Genomic DNA, 27,622 nt, shown 5'->3' on the forward strand with positions numbered 1-27,622 from the left:
GCAATTCTGAGATAATGGGGATACTTCCTTGCCTGCTAAAGCCTGAGCTCTAGTCAAATGACCTGTGGTATTTAGAGGAAAAGGAACATCAGCCATAGGACAGAAGAATGAAATACACTAGGTGATCCATTTAAATATTCTCTGGGGGGAAAATGGCATGTACTCTGGAACCACTACTTATAACAACAAAAAAGGCAGGGGCATTGTTTATAATGGGCTTTGTCCTAGTCAGGTAGCATAGCAAGACCCTCAATACAGCTAAAATATGAAGTTTCTTCTCCTGTGGGTAAGGGTGTGGTTTTGGAAAGAAAAAAAAAGGGAGATTAATAAATTTAAATGAAAGTCTGAAACGAGTTTGGGAATAAATTTAGGATGGCTTCTCAGCACCATCTTATCTTCGTGGAATGCTGTGCAAGAAGGGTTGGCCATGAGACTTTGGAGTTCACTGACTCTTCTGTCTGGTGTAGTGGGGATGATAAAAAGCTGTCTTGAGAGTAAGGTGGTATAGTATATTCAGAAGAGGATTCAAAGGGAGGCCTCAAAGGACATTATGATGATCCCATTCGGGAGGTGGCTCCATAAATCAGTGGAAAGCAACTCTTAAAAATCTGGATGCAGTAGTGTAGGAAAAAAAAACTAACATGACTCAGGGTGGGTGGCATGCCGGAATTGCTGCAAGGTGGGACTGTAACTGAACTGAATGAGAATCCAGAAAAATGTAGATGGATGATATAATCAAGGATCTTGGTAACATGAACCTCCAACAGATCAAGGCTGCGCTGGGCTGCCCAAAAAGAAAATCTTTTCACCTCCGAGGAGCAGATTTTTCATTACTCACTAGGGACTCCTGCTTCACCATAGGATTTCTTGTACATAGAACAAACAGTCTCTGTCAGTGGCACTTAACAAGCCAACGTTCAAGCTGTCAAGTGCAACAAGTTCAAGTCCGGGTTCAATGTGACCTTTGTTCGGTGACATTATTTCTGAACAGTTTGGAATTGCTATTGGAGGCTGAGTTGACATTTGGAAGTGACCCATTAGCCAAAAATGCCTCAGCCAACAAGGAACTATCAGGATCTGCTGCATTCGGACTTTCCATATAATCCTGGATATTAGAGAGATGGAGACTTCGATTGCGCCATATGAGAAAGGTGTCTTGCATGGATCCTGGGCTCTGACCCTCTTTGAAACAAAGAAGACTGGGCACTTTGGGAGTGTCTACACTGCAGCTGGGAGCAAGTCCCAGCCCAGGTATAGAGACTCATGCAAGCAGGGCATGGGCTATCATGCTAAAAATAGTAGTGTGGACATTGCAGCTCAGGCTCTCAAACCCACCCAACCATCCAGGCTTAAGACCTTGAGCTGCAAGCCTAAGCACCAACATCCACACTGCTATTTTTAGGGCACTAACTTGAGCTCCACTACTGAGAGTCTGTCCACCCGGGCTAGGAGTGTGGACATACGCTTTGTGTTCTCTTGGATGGTGACTAAGCTTATAATGGGATTTCCCCACTGCTGAAATATTGGTCTGAGAAGGGAGCTCTGCTGAGGTCATTCATGACAGGTGATAGATTGTCTGCTGGAGAAAATCCGCTAAATTGTTGTTGGCTTCCGAAAGATGAAGAGCAATTGTCCATTATACCATGTCCATAATCTGATTGCTTCTTGGCACAAGGACAAAGGATGGGCACTTCCCTGCTGGTTTACATCATAAATTGATCTGTACAGTGAAATTCTTTAAAGCCAGGAGCAATGCTTTGCAAGCTAATCTAATTGCTTGGAATTCTAGGACATTTATGAGGAGACTCATCTCCTTCTGGGACCATATCCCATGTATCTGAACATGGTCCAGGTAAGCACCTCAACCAGTTCCTAAGGAGTGTGTAATCAATGCCTTTGTAGGTGAGGGCCCCCTTTTTGAAGATTCTGAGCATCTGTCCATGAATTTAGAAATCACCAAATACATGAGCTACAACTTCAACAAATACGTCCATTTGATGTTCCACAGGTTGATACGGGACTGGCTGATATTGGATGTAACACACATAGGTGATGGCTAGCGGCATCACATAAGTGAAAGCTGATGCAGTCTTACAGTTGGAGACAGGTTCTTACTGTGAGTGATTGATTTATCTTAATGTTGGAAAAGACTGTCTAGATAGACAGAAACTTCTCTTCTAGAAAGCATGCCTTTGCCGATTTGTACTCTATTGTCTGAAATGGGCTGAGTGATGATTCGTTGTAGTTTGTGATAAGGTCCAGCTCTCTAAACAGGTGGAGGACAAAGTTCAGAGTTGTAGCAACATTCTGATGGTACCTGCCACCAATCAGCCAATTATCTAGATATGGACAGACATATGCCTTGCTTCCTTAAAAAGTGAGCTAAATATTTTGGGAGGACGCTCAGTGCTGTACAGAGGCTGAACAGCAGTACCTTGTATTGATAACGATTGGACCCTCCTGTGAATTGCAGATATATCCTATGGGCTGGTTGGATTGCAATATGGAATCATGTGTCTTGAAGGTAGACAGCCACAACACAGTCTTAAGCCTGCAAGCAAAGGATGATGGAGGCTGACATTACCATTCTGAATCTCAGGAATTTGTTCAGTTCTCTCAAGCCGAGGATAGGACAAAGATCCCATTTTTTCTTCACAGTAAGGAAACATCAGGCATCTTTTTTTTTTTTAAATTCCACCTCCTCTATGCCTCCGAGGAGAAGCAGGGAGGCCGCTAATTCTTTCAGTTGATTTTCAGAAGAAGGGTCACCGCAGATGGATGGGGGAAGAGGAGGCACAGACTGGAATTGCATAATGTACCTATAGAAGAGGACTTCTAGTACCCATTTATTGTTGGCTATTCCAGTCCAAACATGACAAAATAGGAAAAGATGGCATCCAAAGATAGGGTTCAGGGATGGTTCTAGTCTGGCTAGGTTATGACTCTTAACCTTTTTGTCAAACATGCTGTTTTAATGAAGTCATAGTGGCTGGTGACTGCAGCAGGTGGCCTCCTTTGAGTACACATGGGTTTCATCCTCAGAGGATAATCAGGAGGCCATTGTTGAAAATAGGTGGACTCGGATTGAAATCTCTGGGTATTTAAACCATGGCCCTGATATGCAAGTTGTTCAGATGTCAATGTGGCTTTGGAGTCTTTCAAGGAATGCAAGACTTCATCTGTTCAACTGCAAAATAAGTCTGCCCTCTCAAAGGGCAATTCCTTTAAGGTGTTATGTATCTCCTTTGTGATGCCTGACACTTCAAGCCATAAAGCCTCTCCACTGTAGCTGCCATAAGCCACAGATCAAGCTGCAGTATCAAAAACATCCATAGCCATTTGTAGAGATGATTTTGCCACCAGTTGCCATTCAAAGATTACAGACTTTAATTCCTCCTTAGCTTCTGGAGGAAGCTTGTTCACAGAGGAAGATAACCTGGTCCCATGCCATACAAAGTCATACTTAGTGAACAATGCAAGTAATTACTATGAGTAGTTGGAGCAAAGTGCAGGCATAAGCTTGCCTTCAAATGAGATCAAGCTTTCTGGAGACTTCTCTTCAGAAGTAGCATGTGGTAGGCCAGGCTGCCTAGCTTTCTCCTATGCCACAGGGACTACAAAAGACACCGGGGTCAGAGGTATACAGAATGGTTCGAAAGCCCCTCTATGAAACTTAATATCTTTTTTTCCCCACTTGCTTTGCAGTTGGGCAAGGATATCAGGGCCCTGATATCTTTAGCTGGCTCCAAAATGCCTTCATTTATAGGCCTTGCTAAACTGCCCAAAAGAGGAGGAAAGCAAATAATTGATGGGCCTTTCCCACAATCACTGATGTCTCAATCTCCAAGGTATCAACAATTCAAGATACCAGCTCTTGAAAAGTTCTGAAGTCATCTGGAGCTGGTATGAGGGCAAAAGAGCCTGCCTTTTCAGGACATGATGATGATGATGATGGGTCTGTGGGAGAAGTTGAAGGATACTGGACCAGAGGTTCAGGACCTAACTCCTCTTTATCCACTCCCATCCCTGAGAACTTCCATGGGAGGTCTTGAAACTGAGTCCACCGGAGAATGAGACCTACATCTGTGCAACAATCGGGAAGGAGACCCACTTCTAAAAGCACCCTAGTAAGCCTAAATAAGCATAGTGGAAAGTTGTATGCATATGGTTATAACCAGGTTAGTTAGGATACAGTTGGCTGGGCCCCTGCCATCCACATGGTGGGTAAGCTGGGGCTCTGAAATGAGGGATTCTGGTCTGGAGGAATGAATCATCTCCTGATCTTGGAGAGTGATGATGTGAAGGCTCCCAGCAGCACTGGATGGGGAAGAAAGTATGGTCAGGAAAAGGTCTCCTCTATCTGCAGTGCTGATCTCTCAGGCAAGGTCTGTACCAGGAGCTTAGCCAATTGAATCAGTGCCAGATGATGCACACTCAGTAGAAAAAATGGTATGGGAAAAAAGAGAACTTCCATCACCAATAATGCAATAACCAGAACAACACTAAGTTCCTCAGTTGACAGTGTCAGTATTTCAATTTTTGGTTTAAAAGAATCTGTATCAGATGTAGGGACCAGAGAAGCCTCAGAGCCCTTCAGTGCCAAGAAGAAAGTTGAATCAGTGTCACTTGCCCCTTTAGTACGAGAGGACTTCATTCTCCTCCAAAGAACTGAGTGTAAAGGAAATAGGTCTCCTTGAGGCCCCCCAACTTTTCCTTTCTCAAGGAAGTAAGATCAGTACCAGGTAGCATGTTTGATCCAATGCTCTGATCTACCTTACCTCAGTGTGGAAGAGGCAGTACTTGTCTTTGTTGCTGGAGCAGCTAACAGTGCTAAGCTTGTCTTTGGCTACCATGTCTTTATGGCCAGTCGGTCCCAGATTTGACTTCTTATGGATACCAACCTTTGCCGTTGCATCCTGGATGTCATGGGAGCACACAGACTAAGAGGTGGAAAGTCCCATCTTGGAGCTCCATGCCCATTCTTGTGGGTCTGAAATGCCCCTCACAGGCTGCTCTATAAGACACAATTTTAGCCTCTCTCAATTTTCTTGTTCTGGAGAAGGGACAACTGGCAGATGGAGCATTAAGGCTCTCAGGCAAGACAAAAACAAACAGCCTGGACGGGGAATAAGCCAGTCACAAGATGGGCAGGATTTGAAACTGCTATTTTAAGTGGTTGTGGCACAAAGTGCTGAGAGAAAATAAGGGTTTTTTTAAAATAAAGTATAAACGTAAAGAAAAAAAACAGGGGAGATATTTAAGGAATTAACCCTAATAAGCTAGACAAGGATAGATTTGGAGAATAGACTAAGGGGCAGCAGGCAGAATGCCTGGGTCCATCTCACTGCCACAGCTAGTAAGAGTGAACTAAGATAGTTGAAGCTGCTCTGCCCTTTATGCCCTGGAGTTGCTGGAAGCATGAAGACATGGAGGGAGCAGGCATGGCTCCAGAGACACTAATATTCAAAGATTCTGAATGTATATTAGGTGCACTTGCACAGAGTGGGATCCCCATAAACAAACACTCAAACAATGACCAAAGCTGAAAGCACACGGGGTGTTTCCAACCATGTCATTTTGTGTAAACTATTGATGGAGTAATTTGTACTGGGTATTATCCAGAAACAGTTCCAGAAGTCAGAGTAAAGTTAAAATTAAACACTTATGATCAAACATTGTCTTTAAGCCAAGCATGGCGATTGCCTAAATTCCTGTAACATTTTACACTGTGGCATTATTGGAGCTAAACTGACACTCAGAACCATTTAGAAATTCGGTCACAGAATCAAATCAAGTTTTTCTTTCCCACTCCTCTTTAAGGGGGTATCACAAGAAGCCCAGTCACCTTACTACTGTGGTGCCGTTGCCCACAGGCTATACCTTTTTGTATAAAAAAATGACATTCTGAAGGATCAAGTCACAAAGAGCACAAAACAGAGAGTACAGAATTGGGGGGGGGGGGGGGGGAAGGAAGCAAAGAAGGAAATCATCTCAAGAGTGGTCAACAGTGAAAATAGACCAAATAGGCAAACCTTGCTTGCCTCTCAGAATAAACGGCTTTCTAATAGGTCCTGTTTATGAAATCTAAAAACATCACTTCTCATAATACTGCCCTCAAGGACTTCTAATCTAAAACATTTGACAAGATAGAACTGTATTGATCAACTCATCTACCATTCCCTTCTAAATTTATTTTTCAGCAATCTATTAAGTATTTGACATGCAAATCCTCATACGTGGATTTTTTATTTCCAGCCAGCTTGGTCCTTTGATCTTCCTACTCATCAAGAGAAGTTCCAGGCTAGAAGTGTTCGTTCCAAATACATGAGAAAATGTCTCTCCTTTCAAATCTTGAGGAAGCCGGGGGAATTCAGCCTGACATAATCAAAAGAAAGGGGTAAGTCGTATTAAAAAAAAAAAAAAGGCATGTCAACATATTATGCTCAAGCAGCAGTATAAACAAACTAAACCATATCTGAAATGGGCCAGTTTCACAGGGGTGAAACTCCATCACATCAGAATAATACTTTTTGGGTTGCTATAATACAGACTATTGTTTTAACAAAACTCTACATAAGTAGGTTTTGATTAATTCCATTTTTACCAGTAAATATCTGCAAACATCTATTTCACCAAACTTACACAAACCAATGAAAAGGTATTCCCATCAATAATAACTGAAATGTACAGAAATGCAAAGTAAGAAAAATGCTGCTTGAGAACTTGAGTCAGAATCCACTGAGTTTTGAATAAGGCTTGTTACAAACTAGTGAATGAAAAGTAAAAACAGGTATGATTTGCTGATTTAAAGATATTTACTCTGTATATTTTGACATATGATGTGGACAATTTGTGTTTTCATGAATTTTTTTTTTTTTTTTTTTTTTTTTTTTTTTTTTTTTTTTAAATGGAGATAGCCTATCTCCTAGAACTGGAAGGGACCTTGAAAGGTCATAGAGTCCAGCCGCCTGCCTTCACTAGCAGGACCAAGTACTGATTTTGCCCTAGATCCCTAAGTGGCCCCCCCAAGGATTGAGCTCACAACCCTGGGTTTAGCAGGCTAATGCTCAAACCACTGAGCTATCCCTCCCCTCTAAAAGCTTTATAAAGCTTAACTTTTTGAAACTCAATGTCTACTGTAATTAAAAAAAAATTGTCTGGCCTCCTCTTTAATTTTCCCCAACTGTGAAAATTTAAATAGGAAAAAAATGAAAAAAGAATACTTAAAAATAAATCCACATTATCTGTGGAAATTATAAAAAAAAAAAAATTGGAAATCTGCAAGCCTACACATAAGCCAGGAAATTGATCCAAAAAGGTACACGCCAAAATCTGTGTGCATAGGGGAAACAAGAGTGCGTTGGTATCAGCCATGACCCACATAACTCAACATTTTTAATATAGAAACTGCTTAAATAAATACTGCAAGTTAATTATATTGTTTTATGCATCTGACAGCTTTCCAGCTACATCCACTGTTTGCAGACTGATAAGACTGGAATGCTCCTGAAGTGCTAAAGCAGCATTTTGGGCAGCTAACATGCATTTACTTTACCCTTCAGATATGACCTTAATCCCTGCAAAGTGGCTGACCGCATTAAGTTGGTGCCTATAATGTCCCCTTATCAGCAATTAACAAAAGATATTTAGAAGGGAATACTGTCAATTTGAAACCTAGTCAATTTTTTTTAAAATGATTAAAATTAGTTGTTACTATCCCTGTCCCAGAGTCCTGCTGGGAACTTGTGTGTCTGTTACTGTATTTCCCTCATTTCTAAAGAAAGTTTCTCTTGCCCTGGAGCCTCATAAAAGACCAATACAAATAGGACATTTGTGTATAGTAAGTTTCACTATCACAAGGCACTTAAGCATATGCCTGATTTTAGGCTGAGAACAGTCTCACCTGGGTGTTTAAAGTTACACACATTTAAATACATTGTTTAACTGAGGCCAAAGGGCACAAAAGTAAACAAAAAAATAAAAAAGGAAGCCTGACTAATCAGGAATAAATACTTCCATAATAAATACCTCCATCATTAACATTGATGAATGAGATTTTTGTTTTAATTTCTTCATGTTTTATTTTTTGGGGAGTGCAGCTAACACTGAGATAAATTGAAAGCTTTAGTAGATCTAGGATATACTGATTTAAAATGTTTTAATTTGCTATTCACTTTCAGTTTCATTGTAATTAACTAGCTACAGCAGGGACTGGCCAGCACATCAATGATATAAGGAAAACAAACAAACAAAAACCATCAAGTTAAATAAGCTCCAAAAGACAAATTTTAAAAATAAAAAGCAACTAGTTTACATGTTGCAAAGTGGGTGTAGCCATAAGTTAAGGACAAAATTCTGTTATTATATGTACTTATGTAAATAAGATTAAGTTCAATAGAACTATTCCAGCGATGTGGCCTCTCATCAGATTAGTTTTACTCACCGAGTACCTAACTTCTAGGTAGTCAGACTTTGCTGGAACATCCGGGATCTCAAAAGCATAATTCTTTTCAACTTTCTATGCAAAATAAAAACATTTTAAATACTATGTATTAGGTGCTAAGATTTTTCTTTAAATATCAGTATACTGAACATTCATTCTTTCCAATAAGAGAAAAAAAGGAATAAAAACCAAACGTGATGCAAATGCTCATTCATCTGATCTCATTACTCTCCTTACAGCAGCTATAAAGCTTAGCCTCCCTTTGCTATTGGACAAGTAGATCTCTAACATCATGTTCATAAGTTACTAGCGATGCTAAACAGGCTCCAACCACACTTAGTCCGTGTCCACACTGCACTTTTATCGTTAAAAAAAAAAAACTTGTGTCACTCAGGAGGGAGGGGGGGGGAAATACCCCTAAACTACAAAAGTTTTAAAGACGAAAAGCACCGGTGTAGACTAAGCCGACGAAGCTACTGTCCCTCATTGGGAGTGGTTTTATTTTGTCATCAGGAAAGCTCTCTCCTGGCGACAAAGAGTGGCTACACTGCCTGCCTTACAACGGCACGGCTATAGTGGCACAGCTGCGCCATTGTAAGCTGCGCAGTGTAGATACAGCCTTACTGTTCAGAACTATGTTAAAATTTCCTGGAGACTAAGGATTCCGGATTTGCGTGGCTATCCTGTGCTATTGCACCAGCTGGAGAACAGCACATTGCACCCATTATGCAAACAGATGGTGAAGAGTCACTTGTGGCGCGCGTTATTTGTATTGACATAGGTCCTACTGGCCCTAGTCATAGACCAGGACTCCACTACTGTCTTGTCTTTTTTAAACACATAGGTTCAAACCACTTCTTGTGGATTTAACCTGACTATGGAGTAAAAGAGAGCATGTGAGCCTCTGTTCATAACTACAGTGAAGTGTAAAGAGCCGTAAAAATGCTATCTGCCCATTAAGTGTTCTTTCAGAAATTAGACATGGAGGAGCAATGATTGGCCGTTAAGTTTCAAAACTTCCTTGATTGAAGTTATCTTCCCTTTGTTCCAATATAAATCATCATCAGGTCGTGGATTAGATGTAGTTCTATTGAGCGGGTCACATCAGCTTGGTATGTAGCAATATTTTCACTTAAGTATTTTCAATCATTTTGTAAGGAGAGGTTTTTGAGCAGCGCTGCTGCAAAAGTGCAAGCCCTGCCAGCTATCAACTGAAATTTACAGGATTCTGGTCAGCTTCACCGCTGCTCTTCAGAGAATCTTGTCAGTTTTGTTACTGCTAATCACATCAATTTCAGTCAGCAGCTGTTGGGGTGTCGAAGAGCATATTTTGTTTCAGAAATATCATGTGTCAGTGTTTTCAAAAAGGAAACTTATGGAATTTCCAGTTTCTGGGAAATTTCAATTTTTACTCTGAACTGGAACAAAACCAAATTTTCCCACAAACCAGAAATCCACGTAGCCACTGTAGCTATGCACTTTGCACATGAAAACAAAGCAGATTAATTTTATAGCAAGTTGACTTCAGATGCCAATGCCTTTTTCAAAATAAATTGATTATAATGGAGGAAATAATTAATGAAAACTTCTTCCAAATATTTCAAAAATAGCCCTGTTAACGGATGAACTGAATATATACATTAAAGCTACAGGACAAAATTTTAGAGCCAATCTTTTTTTCAAAAAAAGTAAGTAACTGTTTAAGCCTACTGGCTTTGGAGAAGCTAATTTACAATTTTAAAATCGACCTCAAGGAAAGCTGTATTTGTGTCTTAGGGCCTGATTCTGCAGCTCCCATTGAAATCAAAGGCAACTTGAGGGAGGAGAATTTCAAAGAATTGGCAAACTAGAAAGCAAGCCTTTTACTACTTAGCTTTGTTTATTGAAAGATAAAGAACAGGCCAGGCATGTTTTAATACTGAAGTATTAATGCCTCAATAAAAGGCATGTTCTTTTAAAAAGAAAAGTTCATATGATATGCAGTTTTGTGATTAAAAGGTATCAAATTTTTCCCATCCTTTTTTGACAATGCAGGAACTATGATTAGCTAAAGTATGCTTATATAGTATTCAAAAGTTTATAGGAGACCATTCCCCCTATCCTTCCCCATCTAGCTAGTCTTAATATACAGAGAAAAGTCAATTCAGACCTGGTAGCAAATTCCCATCTGAACAGTACGATACAACATTTGTTTGCTCTCTCTCTCAGATCAGTATTTGGTCTTCACACAGAAGGCCTTTGTTTGATATCTTGCTATGCAATGAATAAAGCTATCATCATTATCATCATATTGAAATACAGGCCTGTCTATCTGACAAGATTTGTACTGGGGTAAGTGCAACACCCAGTGTAGACACACTGCACCTATATAAAAGAGGGTTTTGGACTGTGGCTTACCCCACTTTCAACATCTATAATCTCAACCTGCAGTTGTATCTTTATTTTAATCTGTTATCTCTTCCTGTATCATCTTTTAACTGTCACTCTGCACGTGCACAAGGTTTTTTTTTTTGTTTGTTTTTTGTTTTGTTTTTTAAAAAGTTCTTCTGATCCTTCAGCACCTTTTCAAAGGACAATCCAAAGCATGCTTTCAAGTCATTGTTATTGAAGCCCACTTCATTAAACTTTAGTTATTTTCTCAACTTCAGGGTTCTTCAGATTTCTCTTCCTGAGCAGTGAGCTAGCATATCCCTGCTCTACACCCAATCTTAAAACTACCCACCTACATCTCCCATTTACAAGTACATTATAATAAGAACATCCAAGTAGAAACAGTGAAAAAAATTCAAAGGTAAACTTGTCAGAATTATTTTGATCATAAGAAAATCTGAAACAGATGAAATATGTGTTGCTGGAATGTGCCAAAGAAGCATGCAATCTGTCCACTATTGAAGGCTGAAAATATTGCACTAGATTACATATTGCTGCACAGATGTATGATATTTATTGGGTGAACTTGCTATTTGGGAGGCATTTGGGAAGCACTTGCATTTCCATCATGCTTTAGAACATTTAGAGTTGTCCATCAATATTTTGATTTTCCCCTCATTTTACACACCTGTGTTTTTATTCATTCTTCCTCTGTTTTCCTCTGCCTTTCAAACCTCTTGTCAAACATTTTACACAAGGGTTTAATGACAGCACTGATCACTAATCCCAGAAAATCAAAACTAATCCCAAAGTTACACTGTAATTCTTTGTGAACTCTCAACTTGATACGCCAAGAAAGTAGGAAGAGCTATCTGAGCACTTAATTGAAGAAACATGATGCTAGTGTTGTACTCATCTTCATCCAAGTCTGGACTGCAAAGAGACACTTGCATTTTATCCACACATATTAAAGAGGGAAAAGGGAAAGAAAAGTTAATGAGTGCTTGTGAAGTGATTGAATAAGCTTCCCAACACAGCTCTAGTAATGCACTTCAGTCCAAATTTGTGATGCCCTTGCTAGCACAATTTCTGCATATTTTGCTTTGCAGAACTGTACCTTTATGAACAGATTCCTCTGATACCTATTCTCTATCCCACACCGTGTCTGCCTCTATTTTCCAATAGAGCAATCTTTTCCGCTTCACCATTCTCTTAACTGCTTGTAGAGTGGCCCAAATACATAGTGGAATCACAAATGTCAAGCACAACTAGGGATCCAATGAACAGTTTAAATCTCAAGATGGCATCCTAATTCCCACAAAAAGGGAACGTTATCTGTCTTATTAATGGTTTACAGTACGTAGTGTCTAGAAGGTCCAGCCAAGATCAGGACCCCCTAATGTACTAGGCATTGTACAGTCATATAAAAAACAGTTCCTGCCCCCAGAGAGCTTAAAATCTAAAGAGAAAAACAACAGATAAAAAGTGGAAGGGAAAAAATAAGCAACAAGGTGAAGCAATTTGTACAATGTCACTGCAGGTCAATGGAAGAAAAATCAAAGAACCAAATTTCAAGTCCTAGCCCAGTGCCCTATCCAGAGGGACACAGGTGGTTTTTCCCCCTTATGCTCAATATTCATTACAAAAATTAGGATGTTTAAGAGAAATGAATATTGGCAGTCCAGGAATCAGTACTGTCAGCATCACAGAAGGACTGCAGTTTAGTTGCTAGCTCACCTGGGCATGTACACTTTCTCTATTCTAGTAAGTGAAGCCATGTTGTATGTATCCCTCAGCAAGCTTTGGGCAAAAAAGTGCATTACAGTCAACTGGAAGTGCTACATAAATGTAGTACACTGACTTCTAGTATATGTGGCAGAGACGGGGGGAAGAAGGAAGACCTTGAACCAGGTCCATTAGTGGTTTGGGGTTCACAATATAGAAACAAAATTGATACCCAAAGTTGTGTTGGCTAAAACTGTACTATTAACTAATCTGCTGGCAGGATTTTAGCAAGGTTTGACATTTATAATCATGATGGCACGTATATAAACTGTTTGGTCATAACCATATTTGAAAACTGTTTTGAATGTAACAAGTCCTAGTAAGAAAAGTCAGGACACAGCCTTAGATCTCAAAGAAAGCTGACTTCTCACACAGAGATGATGATGCTGACCTTTTATCAATATTCTGCCATTAATCATATTAGCTTTGGGGTTAAAATTCTGTTCTATACTAGGCCCATCTCCAAACTCTGTTTCACTTATTCTTGAGTTGAGAAAGATTCAGATTGTCACTGTTACAGGAAAACATACACATACATGCAAGTTATAACTTTGCCTTTTCCACCCACACACCAACCAGCATGGCTATCCACTGAAAGTTTTCTGCCCTCCAAAAACAGAAAAATAGGAAGGGATTGAGCGTGATGTACAAAAGAGACAAACCTTGGATCTGAACTTCATGATCTTGTATTTTACAGCAATCTGGTCATTAAATTCTTGGTAGATGTTCATCATAGTCACAGGATTCTCTGTCTCTTTACCAGAAGTTAGGTCCATTTGCTTTAAAGAGAGTAAAATCAAATTATTTTATTTACAGATTGTGACAACAAACATTAACAAGTCAGCAAAATTCAGGGTTATTTTAATGGGTAAACTGACATACAATCAAAGCTTGTAGCCAAGGAATATTATGGCACCAAAATAAAGGACAGAGGGTCCTGTGGCACCTTTAAGACTAAAAGAAGTATTGGGAGCATAAGCTTTCATGGGTAAGAACCTCACTTCTTCAGATACATCTGAAGGACCCTCTGTTGCTTTTTACAGATTCAGACTAACACGACTACCCCTCTGATACAAAGTAAAGGAGTTCACAAAATGTAAAATTTATGAAATGTTACTTAAAACAGAGGACTTGGAAACTTAACATGGTAAGCAGGAGATCACCCAAGAAAACTGCCACCATTAGTTTCAGGTAAAGGAACTGTCCTTTTCCTAGCCACCTCATTATAGCTTGAAAATCAAGGATATTCTACTCAGCATGATGAATATCACATATGCAACAATCAGCACAGCTTGTTTTTTCCATGTAAGCAAGTCAGAAGGCATTTTACTTCAATAGCTTCCCATCAGCAGCCCACTGAAATTCAGGCCTACCATCTCACGTGGCAGTAGATAGATAATTCTCTCAATATTTTTCACTGTCACACAACAGCTGACATAGGTCTCTGCTGATTCAATCCACACTTTACCAAACAGAAATACCACACCTGAGAAAGGAAGAAAAGACTAGATATTAGGGAATGAAAAATTCTCAAAGATGCTGCTAGCAGAAAAGCTGCCACTTTAAAGTATAAGTGAAGAAAGATTAATTCACCCACAGGACCAAAGTAATTTCCAATTTGTATTCCTTGACAGTTCCATCTACTGACAGACAGTGCTCTACAAATATCTAAGCAATCACTTTATAAACCTAGTGCTCTACAAATATCTAAGCAATCACTTTATAAACCTAGTACTTATGTGGTCCTTAACCATCCACCTCCAAAACTGTGGTAACCAAGAAATGTCAAGCACAGAAGATGGCATCACACCACTATCTTCTGTTCTCAGAGTTCTATTCTTACAGCTTCTCATTCCCCCTAAAGAAAAAGTAAGTGAAGAAAGAAAATGCTGAAATACGTGTGGTGTCAATTAATAAAAGGTTCGAACCTTCCAGATGGAGGTGTGTTAGATGGTAACCAAGACAATGAAGTTTTTTCCTTACTCAGTTCTCCAAGGTTAAGACTCCTTTGTACCCAATTAAGTTGGTGGAAGGCCTTTTGCAATCCACTGAAAATTTCACTAAATGGGACTTGAAGCTGATAAATCTAAACTTATGAATTTTCGCAGCAATAATTCCCGTAGTAAAATCCAGAAAGTTTTATATTTGACAATTCACTGCTCAAAAGAATAGCACACACAAAAAACAAGACCCCACAAGTACAACAATCTTTCCTGCAACTCATGGTCAATGAAATAATTCCCCTGCCCCAAGGGCTCTCCTGCAAGGTGCTTGTCACCTGTCTTGTTCAGTGAGTATATGGGGCCACTAGGAGGGTTAGTGAGGAGAGTTCATTGCATTCAGTATGCTGATGGTACCCAGCTCTACATCCCCATCACATTTGACTCTGCTGGAGCAATGGGATGCGTTTCCTAGCGCCTAGAAAACTTAGGTCTTGGACGACAGCTAGCTGGTTGTGACTCCATCGAGGTAATAGAGAGAGAATGGTGAGGTTAGGGGAAGCAACTGGACTTTGGTGGAACTTACATCAGTGCCCCTCACAAAGGGAGTGCAACAGTACAGGTTGACAACTTGGGGATGCTGTTAAATTCAGGGTGCTCCTGGATGTCCAGGTAAACAGTGTAGCCAAGACAGCTTTTTCACCAATCTTTTCTTTTCATTGTGGACCTTGCCACAATTATCCACATCTGCATCACCGCAAGATTAAAGGTACAACAAACCAGCTATAATGCACGCTACATGGGATTACACCTTGGAAACATTTGAAAGCTGAAGCTAGCACAGAATGCTGCAGTCCACTTAAGTGGACTCGTAAGATGGGAGCACATTAAACCAGTGCTGTTACCTTTCAATCAGCTTCTGGGTAGAATTCAGGAGTTTGGTTTTAACTAGGCTTGGAAGGATTTTATTTTTATTGGTAAATGTTGATTTCACCCCCCCCCCCCACCACCACCACACACACACAAATATTTCTATTGATGATGGTAGAAATTTACAGACAGGAAAAATTAAGAAAATTGCTGCTCAAGAACAAGGATGTTTACTCTGTATAGCCTGACATGTGATGTCAACAATTTGTTTTAAGAACATAAGAACGGCCATACTGGGTCAGACCAAAGGTCCATCCAGCCCAGTATCCTGTCTACTGACAGTGGCCAGTGCCAGCTGCCCCAAAGGGAGTGAACCTAACAGGTAACGATCAAGTAATCTCTCTTCTGCCATCCATCTCCACCCTCTGACAAACAGAGGCTAGGGACACCATTCCTTACCCATCCTGGCTAATAGCCATTAATGGATTTAACCTCCATGAATTTATCTAGTTCTTTTAAACCCTGTTATAGTCCTAGCCTTCACAAGCTCCTCAGGCAAGGAGTTCCACAAGCTGACTGTGCGCTGTGTAAAGAAGAACTTCCTTTTATTTGTTTTAAACCTGCCACCCATTAATTTCATTTGGTGGCCCCTAGTTCTTATATTATGGGAACAAGTAAATAACTTTTCCTTATTCACTTTCTCCACATCACTCATGATTTTATATACCTCTATCATATCCCCCCTTAGTCTCCTCTTTTCCAAGCTGAAAAGTCCTAGCCTCTTTAATCTCTTCTCATCTGGGACCCGTTCCAACCCCCTAATCATTTTAGTTGCCCGTCTCTGAACCTTTTCCAATGCCAGTATATCTTTTTTGAGAAAAGGAGACCACATCTGTACGCAGTATTCAAGATGTGGGCGTACCATGGATTTATAAAAGGGCAATAAGATATTCTCTGTCTTGTTCTCTATCCCCCTAATGATTCCTAACATCCTGTTTGCTTTTTTGACTGCTGCTGCACACTGCATGGACGTCTTCAGAGAACTATCCATGAGGACTCCAAGATCGTTCCTGATTAGTTGTAGCTAAATTAGCCCCCCCATCGTATTGTATGTATGGCTGGGGTTATTTTTCCAATGTACATTACTTTACATATATCCACAATGTGATGTTGACAATTTGTTTTAACAGCTATAAAGCCTTCACTTTTTGAATCTCAAGATGTACGGTCATTCAGTCATTGTCTGACTCCCTGCTATCATCTGAACCTCTTCCCATAATCTCCCACAACCATGAAAATCTACATTGATAAAAATGTTAAAAAATGCTTCAAAACAAACATTACCCACCCAAAATTATTAAAAAATAAAAATCACATTCCGATAAGCCTAGTGTTAACCTATAAGAAAAATCGCTTCATAATTTTGGACTTGGTTACTGGAGATTTCTCTCTCCTCCTACAACATACTGCCATTACTGAGATCAGAGGTGTTTGAGCTGGAGCTCCTTCAATATAAACAATTTTTGGGAGGTCTTCAATTTCATGACTTGCTCCCTTGGTCTACCAGAGCCCAGGTTCTCTTTCTCCCTCACCTCCTTCATTAAGCCTTTAATAAGGGTGTGGGCTAAGGCTGAGATATTTAGGAGTAGCTCCTGGTTTATTCTTAGCTTTTTAAGCTATGGGACAGGTGACCAGAGCACTAGATGGACACCTATTGTTTTATTTTATTATTTATTTCATCAAATTTTTAAGATAGGAGTACAGCCTTCCAATTCTCTCCATAAAACAGTTTAAGGGAACCATGAAGGAAAACAGATTGTGTTTCAAAGTTACAAATGATTTTAGAGTCTTATTTACCTTGCAGTCCAGCTGCATTTCAAGCAATGTATTTGACATTGTTTATGCCCATTTTCCATAAAAATAATGAAACTGTTAAACAAAAAGTAATGTCAAAATTTACTTCCCCCCTTGCACTATTAATTGAAACCAGGTGCAGTCTATTATTCAACCTTGAAATGTCAAAATAAGGACATTCTTATGCAAGAAAAACATGCAAGAAAAATAAATCCTTTCATAATTATGTTCCATTCAGCTACCACTGACTTACAAGCCAAGATAGAAGTAAAAAACAATAACAGGGTCTTTAAGAGTAGCTATTTTATATTAGAATCATTGATTTCACCACGGCTTCAGTGATCACTAGCTGCTCTCATCAGGAAGCTTTTCAATGCACTCAGCATACAAAGAGACCGACTCATATTTAACCTCTTGGCACCACAAGTTAAGAAAGGTGTAACTGCAAAATGCATTAGACTTAGCACTTGGAGCATTAGTCCAAAGCCTCCAAAATAGGTATTTTACCTCTACCACTAACAGCGTGAATGAGGTTGATATGCATGGAAGACAGAGACCCAAAGTACTAGAGTTATGAAAAAAAATGAGATAGGACTGAGGTATCTTGGCAGAGCTTTATGAAGATTTTTGCACAATAATATCTATTCCACATCCAGTCTCCCTCCTCTCCTCCAACTCCTACAACACATGTGACTTGTAATACAAAGACAGGTTTATCAGGACCTAGGAGATCAAACTAATGATCTAATCAGGATTTCAGATTATATTTTCAAAAGGAAGAGAACGGTGCATTTAACTATTGTACCACTTAGCCAAGAAGTTAGACACATCAACTCATTCCTAGCACACAGAGGCAAATGTCAGCATATTCCCCAGATTTAACAGCACTAAAATCCTTTTCCTTCCCCCCAACACTATAACAGACCACAAATAATAGACAAGACTTTCATTTTGTCAAGTAGTTATATCATATAGAGGGAGGAATATATGTAACTTTGTACAAGTTACAAAGCAGCTTCCAGGGGAGAACTTCAACAGGCATAGAGAGCAGCTAGTCTTTCCTTGGGCTCCTTTGAAAATCCCTGCCTTCATGGCGAGATTAAATTGAAGGGAACGAGAGAATTACTTTCTGTCTTTAAATGTGTAGATACCTGGTTGACTATACTGATCTTCGTAAGCATCCAGCCAATAAAACCTAAAGACTTGATCCCCATCTTCCCCGTTCACTAGTGGCAGGCAACTGGGGTCCACTTGAACTTCTGAGGCAACTAAATCAGTTTCATCCTTATCCATTCTGGTCCAACAGGACATATCAGGGAGAAAAGAACTTCTGCAAGTATTGAAAAACAGATGAGTAAGGTTGTATGTTCACTACAACCATAACTTTTGAGAAGACATGACTTAAGATCGGTCACAAGAAACCAGCTAACATGCAATACTCCATTATTTCCCCCACAAATATAGCTCTCATATATCCAACAGACAGGCATTAATAGTTCCTTTAAACTATTAGACAGACCCCAGACATGCAAGTCTTTACAGCATGAATAATCCCATCAGTTTGCAAGGCTACCTTCGACTGTAAGCTATCTGGGGTGGGACAGAGTCATTATTTGTTTCTGTGAAGCACCTTGTACACTTCAAACCATGATTTGACTTGTCATAATTTTCAGTCATGAAACAGTATTTAAAAAGTGCTTCAAAACTCTCCTATATAAGAAAAGGACCTTAAAATCATTACTTTTGCATTTTGAACTTCAATGGCATGACTATTTGCCACGGGAAACTGGCTTTAACTATCATTAATGTTTTGGGTAATTATAAGGTATTCGGTAATATAAATCTTTAGTGATTCCTGATTTCTGTTGATCAGCACCGAGATGTGCAGTCTAAAACTTCCACATTACATCACCAGCTCTGTGCAATATACATTGAGCACTTAACCTAAAACATTACACTGTTTACCCAGACAGGAATTGTCTGTCCTCAGAAACATGAAGTATCCCTTTTCTTAAGTAGCCGTCAGCCAGTTTACTCCCTTCAACATGCAAGTTTTTCAAGTCCCTACAGTGCAATCACAGAACAATGCCTTGAGAAAAATAAATATGTAAATATCAAGTCCAAATATAATAAAGTCATAAATATAACTTCTTTCAGCAAAAAAGGTTTTTTGCAACCACAGATCCTTACAAAAAGGATGCATCTTCCTTCACAGAATCCACTTGCTGTGTCTCTTTCTTTTCTAGTTTCTGTTCTTTCTTCAGGGCCCCGGCAGTCTCTGGTATATCCGCTTCCATAGGTTCATCAAAATCCCCATCCTCAAAATCCATCATGCCCTGATCATTTTCTGTAAGCATTGTAAAAAGAACTAAGGGGTTGAATCATTAATACAATATACTATATAATTCTAGTACATACACACAGTATACAACATTAATATGAATCACTTTAAGCTATTTTCACACTTAGCCCCAATGGTAACTAAAATATTTTAGAACATGCTACATTTGCTATCTCCGTTGCCAGAATTTTTAAAATACCTTGAATAGCTTTCTCTGGTTTTGCCTTCACCAGTTCGTTTTCTGCAGTTTTTATTGTATATTCAGCACCATTCTCTTTATGGACGGCAACAGGTTTTGCTGCATAAGTGGTATGCTTAGGATCAGCAGTAGTTGGAGAAAGAACTTCCTTTTTGACAGTAGTGGGAGCTTTCCTTACTATAGGGGTTACTACCTGAAAAAATATTTTAGGCACAAATTAAACTTTAATTTTCCTTAAAGGAGAATTACAGTGTTTAGTTATAAATGAAGTTGGCAATAAGGCCTACAGTCAGGGTTTTGCACACTCTTCAACACAACATCAAATTTCTCAGCAACAACGCCTCAATTCCATGGCAACATTTATTCTACCGCCATTTCTATTCCCAAACCTACACCCAAAAAAAACAAACAAAAAAAACAGACAGTTCTATGGGTCATAGTTGAAAATATTAATAGACAGCATTTGTTGATTATTTTTGGGCATGAGTTTTTTGCTGTTCTCCCCAGGCCTCAGCTCAGGAGCGAAGAAGCTGACCTCAGAACCTCCTTCTCCCCATTTGTGCCAGGCAAGAAGGCAGCTGGCTGTCAGCTTCAACAGCTTCTCTCTAGCTCCCCAGACAGCCTAGTTTGCCAGCATACATTGGTACAGCCAGGAAGTTAAATTCTCGCTCCCCCAATTCTCTTCTGACTTGCTCCATGGAACAGTGCAGGGAGTGCGCACAGTACTCCAATTAACTCACAATTGTAAGGGAAGTGATAGGTATGGTATGGCAGGGCAGGGGAAAAATACAGTTGTGTGCCTAACTGCAGCAAATTGGTGAATGCCAGTTTATGTAACCATAGTATCCAAATTCCAGGGGGCCCTGATTGAGATTAATAGGACAGGCTACACTACACCCCTCAGTCCTAAGAGTTTCAGGTACTCTACAGATGCAGACATAGGACACTGCATCATTTAAGACTGTTTACATTTTGGGGGTACTCGGTGAAACCATAAAGGCAAGAACAATTTTCAAATGAAAGGTCCGATTCTGGAGCATTATTATGTAGCAAAGGAATGAATTCTGCAGCGACACAATCACAGGATACATGGGGCCCTGCTCATGTTAAGGCAGCCCAAGTAATTTTTCAGTTGTTTATAACTTTGCCAAACTAACTGTTTGGACTGAAGTTTTACAGGCTCTTTCTACCTCCGGTTAATACGTCTTTTTAAAGTTTCAGCAAAGACCATTCATTTCCAACAGCAAGGTTAGGCGAAAAAGAGGTTGTCTTCCTAATGTTAAAATTGATTTCCAACCATTTCACTGAAGAGTTCCAGCCTCCCTATGCTCTAAAGCAGGGATTTAGAAGTTGATAAGGGGACAGGCCCCTTTTGTTATTCAGTTACATTTAGCGGAGTTATAAGCCTCTCAAAAGTTCCCATTTGCACAAACTCAAAGCATTTAGAGGCTTGCTGCTTCAAAAAAAAAATCCCTAAATGTTCTCACTCCACTTTTGCATGCTCCCAAAACATCTCTTCCGCCTACAAGGTCCACTCAGAGCTAGAGCTTCAGACAGAACATTGGAACAGCTGCAACTACCTCATCCTACCCCCCCTGCCTTTAACCTTGAAAATGGTGTTCTGGGAGGGGAGTCATGAGATCTTCCAATAACTGGTGATAGTTCTGTGCACTTTATTGAGCAAGGCCTCACTATTGTCATCATCTAGTTCACATGGGGAAACTGAGGAACAGGAAAATGAAGTGTCACAGTCACAGCAGGCCAGGGTCTTAGTCACAAATAGAACCCTGGTCTCCCAAGTCCCAGTCTAATGCTCTATCTAAGGCTCCACTGTCAACCACTAAATAGTACAGGTCTGTGCAGTTGATCTATTGTAAACTAAAATAAAGTTTAAAAAATGTTAATATTTATTCTCTCTATTTCTTTTTACCTCTTGTCTACCCCAACTGCCCAATCATTATTCCTGTCTTAAATAAGCCTTCCTTTGATCAAAGTTGCCTGTTCCCCTTTTTACTCTCCAGAATCCTAGACTGTTACCTTCTCCAACCTCATCCTCTCTTATTCAGCTTCTGCACTCTCCTGAAGCCACCTCCCCTAAGGCCTGGTCTACACTGGGGAAGATGGGGTCAATGTAAGATACGCAACTTTAGCTACGGGAATAGCGTAGCTGAAGTCGACATATCTTATTTTGACTTACCTCCCATCCTCACGGCGCGGGATCAACGGCCACAGCTCCCCCGTTGACTCCGCTCCCGCCGCTCGCCCTAGTGGAGTTCCGGAGTCGACGGGAGCGTGTTCAGGGATCGATATATCGCGTCTAGATGAGACGCGATATATCGATCCCCGATAGATCGATCGCTACCCGCCGGATTGGCGGGTAGTCTGGACGTACCCTTTGGTATTAATGACACCTCCTAGTTCAACCAAATAGACACTTCTCTATACTTATGTTTCCAGATCTGCCTATTGAAATTGAAAACGTTAGTCACTACCTGCTCACCTCCACTTAGTTTCCAAGACTGTCTTCCTGGTTCTCATTCTACCTTGTGAACAGCTCTTAAAAACCTCCAATTGCTCCTTCTAAGGGTACGTCTATACTTACCTCCAGGTCTGGCGGTAAGCAATCGATCTTCTGGGATCGATTTATCGCATCTTGTCTAGACGCAATAAATCGATCCCAGAAGTGCTCACCGTCGACACCGGTACTCCTGCTCCGCGAGAGGAGTACGCGGAGTCGACGGGGGTGCCTGCCTGCCGCGTGTGGACGCGCAGTAAGTTTGAACTAAGATAGTTCAACTTCAGCTACGTGAATAACGTAGCTGAAGTTGCGTATCTTAGTTCGAAATGGGGGGTTAGTGTGGACCAGCCCTAGGACAGGGGTTCTCAAACTTGGGGTAGTGACCCCTCTGGGGGCAGTGAGGTTATTACATGGGGGGGTGGGGGTCACAAGCTGTCAACCTCCACCTCCAAACCCTGCTTCACCTCCAGCATTTATAATAGCATTAAATACTTTAAGTGTTTTTAATGTATATGGGGGCGGGGGGGGGGGTCGCACTCAGAGGCTTGCTGTGTAAAAGAGGTCACCAATACAAAAGTTTGAGAACCGCTGTTATAGGACCATCAGACCAGTGGTGCATCTAATCCAGCATTCTGACAAAGGACAGTATCAAATGCTTCAGAGGAAAATAGTAGCATGGACAATTATGGAAGAGCGTGCCTGATGGCTAAGTTTCTTCCTAACCTATGTCAGCTAGTAGTTGACTATCACCCCTGAAGCATCAGGGTTCAGATCCTCATTTAGATATATGGAGGATTTTTTAATCCTATTAAATTTAGTCTTAATAATCTCTTGTGACAAATCCACAAGTTAATTATTCATGGCGTAAGAGTATGTTTCAGTTTTTAATTTGTTTTTCAATTGCACTGTCGTTTTTGTATTTTAATGGCAAATAGGATTTATCTCCTCTATACCATTTGTATCCTTCAATCGTATCCCTCACTAAACTGTCCCAGTATGCTACCTCTCTTTCTATGCCCATGAACATTTATCAGCCATCTCCAAATCCCTTTGACCCTCTTCCCTGCTGTTGTTCCTCGGTTTCTCTTTTCTGGCCCCTCCTTTTCCCCCTCAGTGATCTTATCTATCCCACAGTTAGTATCCTACTTCTTCTACACAAGGTGATTTTCAAGTTCCAGGGGCTTCCTCTCCACCCAGTCTTGTATCTTATTGCCTGACATCTTTTGGATGCCCAGCTGCCATTTCAAACTCCCCTCCTCAAACATTAACTTATCAGCTTTCTTGCTTCTGTATCTCTCCATCAACAATTCCATTATCTGTCCCACTTCCAGGTCTTGAGCCTCAGTCTCTAACTCCTCTCTCCTCCTTGCAGCTCTCACTAAGTCTTTTCACATAAAAATTCTGTCCTCACCTCATTGTCTCCACTGCTAAAACCACTGCCCATATATCAAGGCTTATGACATAGCAATAGCCTACCCTCCAGTCTCCCTGCTTCTTAGCAGTGAGTCTCTCCAAAAAAGCTGCTGCTAGAGTCATCTTTCATGCCTCCTCTCAAACCATTCTACTCCTATCAGAAGGCTTCCACTGTTCCGCACCTTCTGCAAAACCGAAGGGCCGTATATGCACCCACATTCCTAAATAATATTTCCCCTATTTACATCTTTCCATTTTCCACTCTTTTTACAAGCTCTTTCCAATCTTTCTGCCTTATCTCCTTTTCCCACCTCACTTCATGCCTATTTCGTTGTGCCCCACCTGCCAAGCATCCTTTCCTCCAAATTCCTTTAAAAATTCATTCTCCCTTAATAAACCCCTCAATATCCTTGTCATAACTTGTTTACATAAGCTTTTTAGTGCATATGAAGTATCTATGAGTAAAGTGTCATGTAACTCTAAAACACTGTATGAATGGTGAAGTGATAACTGAATCTACAGTATGCACTCACCCAACTACAAAGATAGTGTGGAAGCAGAGACAAAAGTGTATTTTCGTCTCTGCATTAGAGTACCGAAAAGGAAATTACAGACCTTCTGTTTTTACTAAGGAAGCCAATAATAAAACAGGAGCTTACTTATTCAAAACATAAGTTAGTCATAAGCAAAAATATATATATATTTGGATCTGCAACTTTACCATATGGGCCGGTGACTGTACAGAGAAAGGATTCAGTGACGCTCCAACAGGTCTTTTCTTTCTTAGCTTTACAACTGGAGGTGGAGTTATCTGAACGGTCTAAAAAGGAGGAGGGAAAATATGAGAATGGCCCTGCGTTAGTAGAATTTGACAGAGAAGAAAAAAGCCACCCAATTTTTCTCTTCACCCTCTAACTCTGCATGCATGCTGCATCAGCTGCTACAAAAGTATCAGAGTCCCAACAAAAAGTGACACTAATTATCTTCACTTAGGGAATTTGAGGAGACACTCCCAAAGCGAGTGAGAAATCCTTCCATACCAACTAAGCAACTTTTTCCCCCACAAATTTACTTAAAGTGACAAGGCCACAAGGATTCTAATATGTTTTTGGTTTTGAGTGTTAACATTGTGAAAAAAATAATTAAAAAAAAAAAATAATTAAAAGCAGTTACATAGCTTGCTCCTAAACTAGAGGAGAACGCAAAACAATAGCCAAGGGGGTCCAGAACAGTCAAAGCAGCAGTGGGAGTATTATGCCAACTGATAATATAGTATTATACAAAATCCTGGTGTGAAAAGAAAGTCAATAAAAATTTTAGATCACAAGTCACAGGAGAGGGACCATCTTTCTTTGTATTTTATACAGCATCAACCACACTGCTGGCATTTAAATAAAAGAAGACATCTTGACGACACAAATCTTTAGATGAAGTTTGGAGATCAACAAGAGCCAAAGAAATTCAGTTAAAAATGTGTGGATGCAATGGAAAGTTTTTCAAATGCTTCTCATCCCTCACCATAGATTTTTTTAAGACTACAGCTAATATGAAGTATGACAAAAAAAGTTAAAAATTCAGTTATGGCTGAGAGTCATAAGTTTAACGTGTTGGCTTTACAAACTGTTTCAGTAGACAATAGTTCAGGAGAATGGGTTATTTAGGAAAATTTGTAGCTGGTTTTCAGCACTGGCATACTAGTGGACAAGCAATTTTAAGATGTACATTTGTGCCCATAAATGCAGAAAGAGACAACGCCATTTAGAACATGAGGAGAAGCATATTAGTGAACTCCAAAGCTTTATTAACTAGCCAACTATTCCACAACAACAGACTGTATACTTAAGTGAAAATATGATGAAAGTATTTTGTATTAAAATGTTTTTCTCACTTAGCCTCCACAAAATCTGGTATTTCACATATGCCTTGCAACAGCAGACAATATCAGGATAGCATGAAAGCATTTCCTGAACTATTTAGATGTTTGTGATGTTAGTAACAGTTAATAAGGTGACATAACCCTATAGTTAGGTATCAGATAGCATGGGAATGAGTATCGAATATTTATAGTAAAGTTAAGTGAAGGACATGGCAATGTTCTAATTTTTTTAAAATATATTTGTAATTTTAATTTATATTAATGATGTGTCATGTTCAGTAACCCCAAAGGACATTGTGATACGTGCTGTTGAAAGTGTTAGTCTTTGTAATTTTAAGGAAGTCTGCTAATACAGTAATGAGTACTGTCATGCTGATTAACTAGAGTCATTGGCTGACCTGACTTTTTGTGTACCTAAAGATGACTCATGGGACAAAGATTGTCACAGCCAAGAGTTGGGAATGACTTCACTAAAATAATAAAATCTTAGGTGGTCCATTTAAAAAAAAAAAAAAAAGCTTCTTAAAAACTTCTGATAACTGGATGAATTGCATCATTGATTGGGGTGTTCAGTACAATATACCCCTCAAAATTCAATACTTACCTCAGCATTCAGATCTTGCAGAATATCCCCGAGTAAGTCATCCTTGGACAAGTCTACAGTTTTCTGTAAAATATTAGACAGCTGTATTAGCTATATAGACTTAATTATATGCACTTAACTGAACCGAAAGACTCGGTCAATACAGAATAAGGAAGTTCCCCACATACCATGGGCCAGATTTTCAAGAGTGACGAGCACCCAGAAACTCTCAGTGAGAGCTTTTAAGTCTGGCTTGTGTGCCAATTGATTAAAAAAAGTCAAACGGTAGTAACCAAAACATTTGTCACTTTGAGTAAAGAAAATAAAGTTACAAGTCTATCTGAAGGTAGGACATTTAAATTGAAATATAAAAATACAACTTACATCTGTGTTTTTCTTCCCTGCACTAGCCATAAACATAGACTTGATGGTGTTTGGCTTTGACACCACAGACTTCTTCACATTCTTTTTGTCATTTGTGGATGTTTTGTCACCTTTTCCTACAGGAACAAGAGAGAGAAGTGATTTCTCAAATAATTAAAGGCTCCAGTTATCAGTGGGGGCTGGACAGTTGATGGAATTGGTAAAGGGATCATCTTTAACCTTTAGGCTACTCGCTCGTATCCAGCGTAAGTTGGCAGTTCATGCAAAGCGTTACAATCTAATAGCTGTTCAGAATTACATTACAAAAAGCTATCACCAGAGTTTGTAGCCTTCTTGGAAGTATCACACAGGCCAATTACTGAAATACCTCTCATATACTAAAACGTGGTCACTACAGCAGTGGTTCTCAACCTACAGCCCAATCAGCACAGCAATGCAGCCAATGTGACATCCACAGGGCCATACAGCTAGTATTGGATGCGACCCAAATAACTCATTGTGGGCCGCACAGGTGGCCTGTAACAGTAAATAGGTTGAGAACCACTGCTCCAGAGTATGGTACAGCAGAGTATTTGCATAGAGGAAAGATGGTCCAGTGGTTAGTTAGCAAGCCTAGGAACATGGAGACAAGGTCTGATTCTTTGTGTTGCCAATGATTTCCTATGTGACCTTAGTCAAGTTACCTAGCGTGTCTAGTTCATTAGTGCACATCATCAGGGTCCACATGGACAGCTAGTGTGGGATAGATTCATACCCCAGCTTGCTGCAAACTACATGTTTGTGTAGACCTGCACTCAGGGAGCTGTGCAGAAGCTTCCCTTGCCCCTGTACATATCCTGCAGATAAACAGATGTCTTCTGTCCTCAAGGTTATTAACTGGTAGCTTTCACAAGAACCAAAAGAAATTCAGTCAAGTTTTTAAACACAAAGAAACCACTAAAGAACATAAAAACAGCCATACTGGGTCAGACCAAAGGTCCATCTAGCCCAGTATCCTGTCTTCCTCCGACAGTGGCCAATGCCAGGTGTCTCAGAGGGAATGAACA

General features: G+C 40.0%; 1 protein-coding gene across 1 annotated transcript in view; it reads right to left on the bottom strand.

Moving 5' to 3' along the window:
• The window catches only part of POLA1 (DNA polymerase alpha 1, catalytic subunit), a 335,012-nt gene that overhangs the window by 285,334 nt on the left and 22,056 nt on the right, over positions 1-27,622 (bottom strand). Inside the window, exons 5-14 of the mRNA XM_034754923.1 lie at positions 26,577-26,692; positions 26,214-26,276; positions 24,455-24,553; positions 19,803-19,995; positions 19,453-19,609; positions 18,414-18,592; positions 13,972-14,084; positions 13,261-13,377; positions 8,444-8,518; positions 6,237-6,375 (exon numbers count right to left, since the gene is read on the bottom strand). Coding sequence (XP_034610814.1) covers positions 6,237-6,375; positions 8,444-8,518; positions 13,261-13,377; positions 13,972-14,084; positions 18,414-18,592; positions 19,453-19,609; positions 19,803-19,995; positions 24,455-24,553; positions 26,214-26,276; positions 26,577-26,692 — 1,251 coding nt within the window. The remainder of the gene's footprint in view (positions 1-6,236; positions 6,376-8,443; positions 8,519-13,260; positions 13,378-13,971; positions 14,085-18,413; positions 18,593-19,452; positions 19,610-19,802; positions 19,996-24,454; positions 24,554-26,213; positions 26,277-26,576; positions 26,693-27,622) is intronic.

This window comes from Trachemys scripta, chromosome 1 (genome assembly GCF_013100865.1).
Source record: "Trachemys scripta elegans isolate TJP31775 chromosome 1, CAS_Tse_1.0, whole genome shotgun sequence".
NCBI classification, from domain to species: Eukaryota; Metazoa; Chordata; order Testudines; family Emydidae; genus Trachemys; species Trachemys scripta.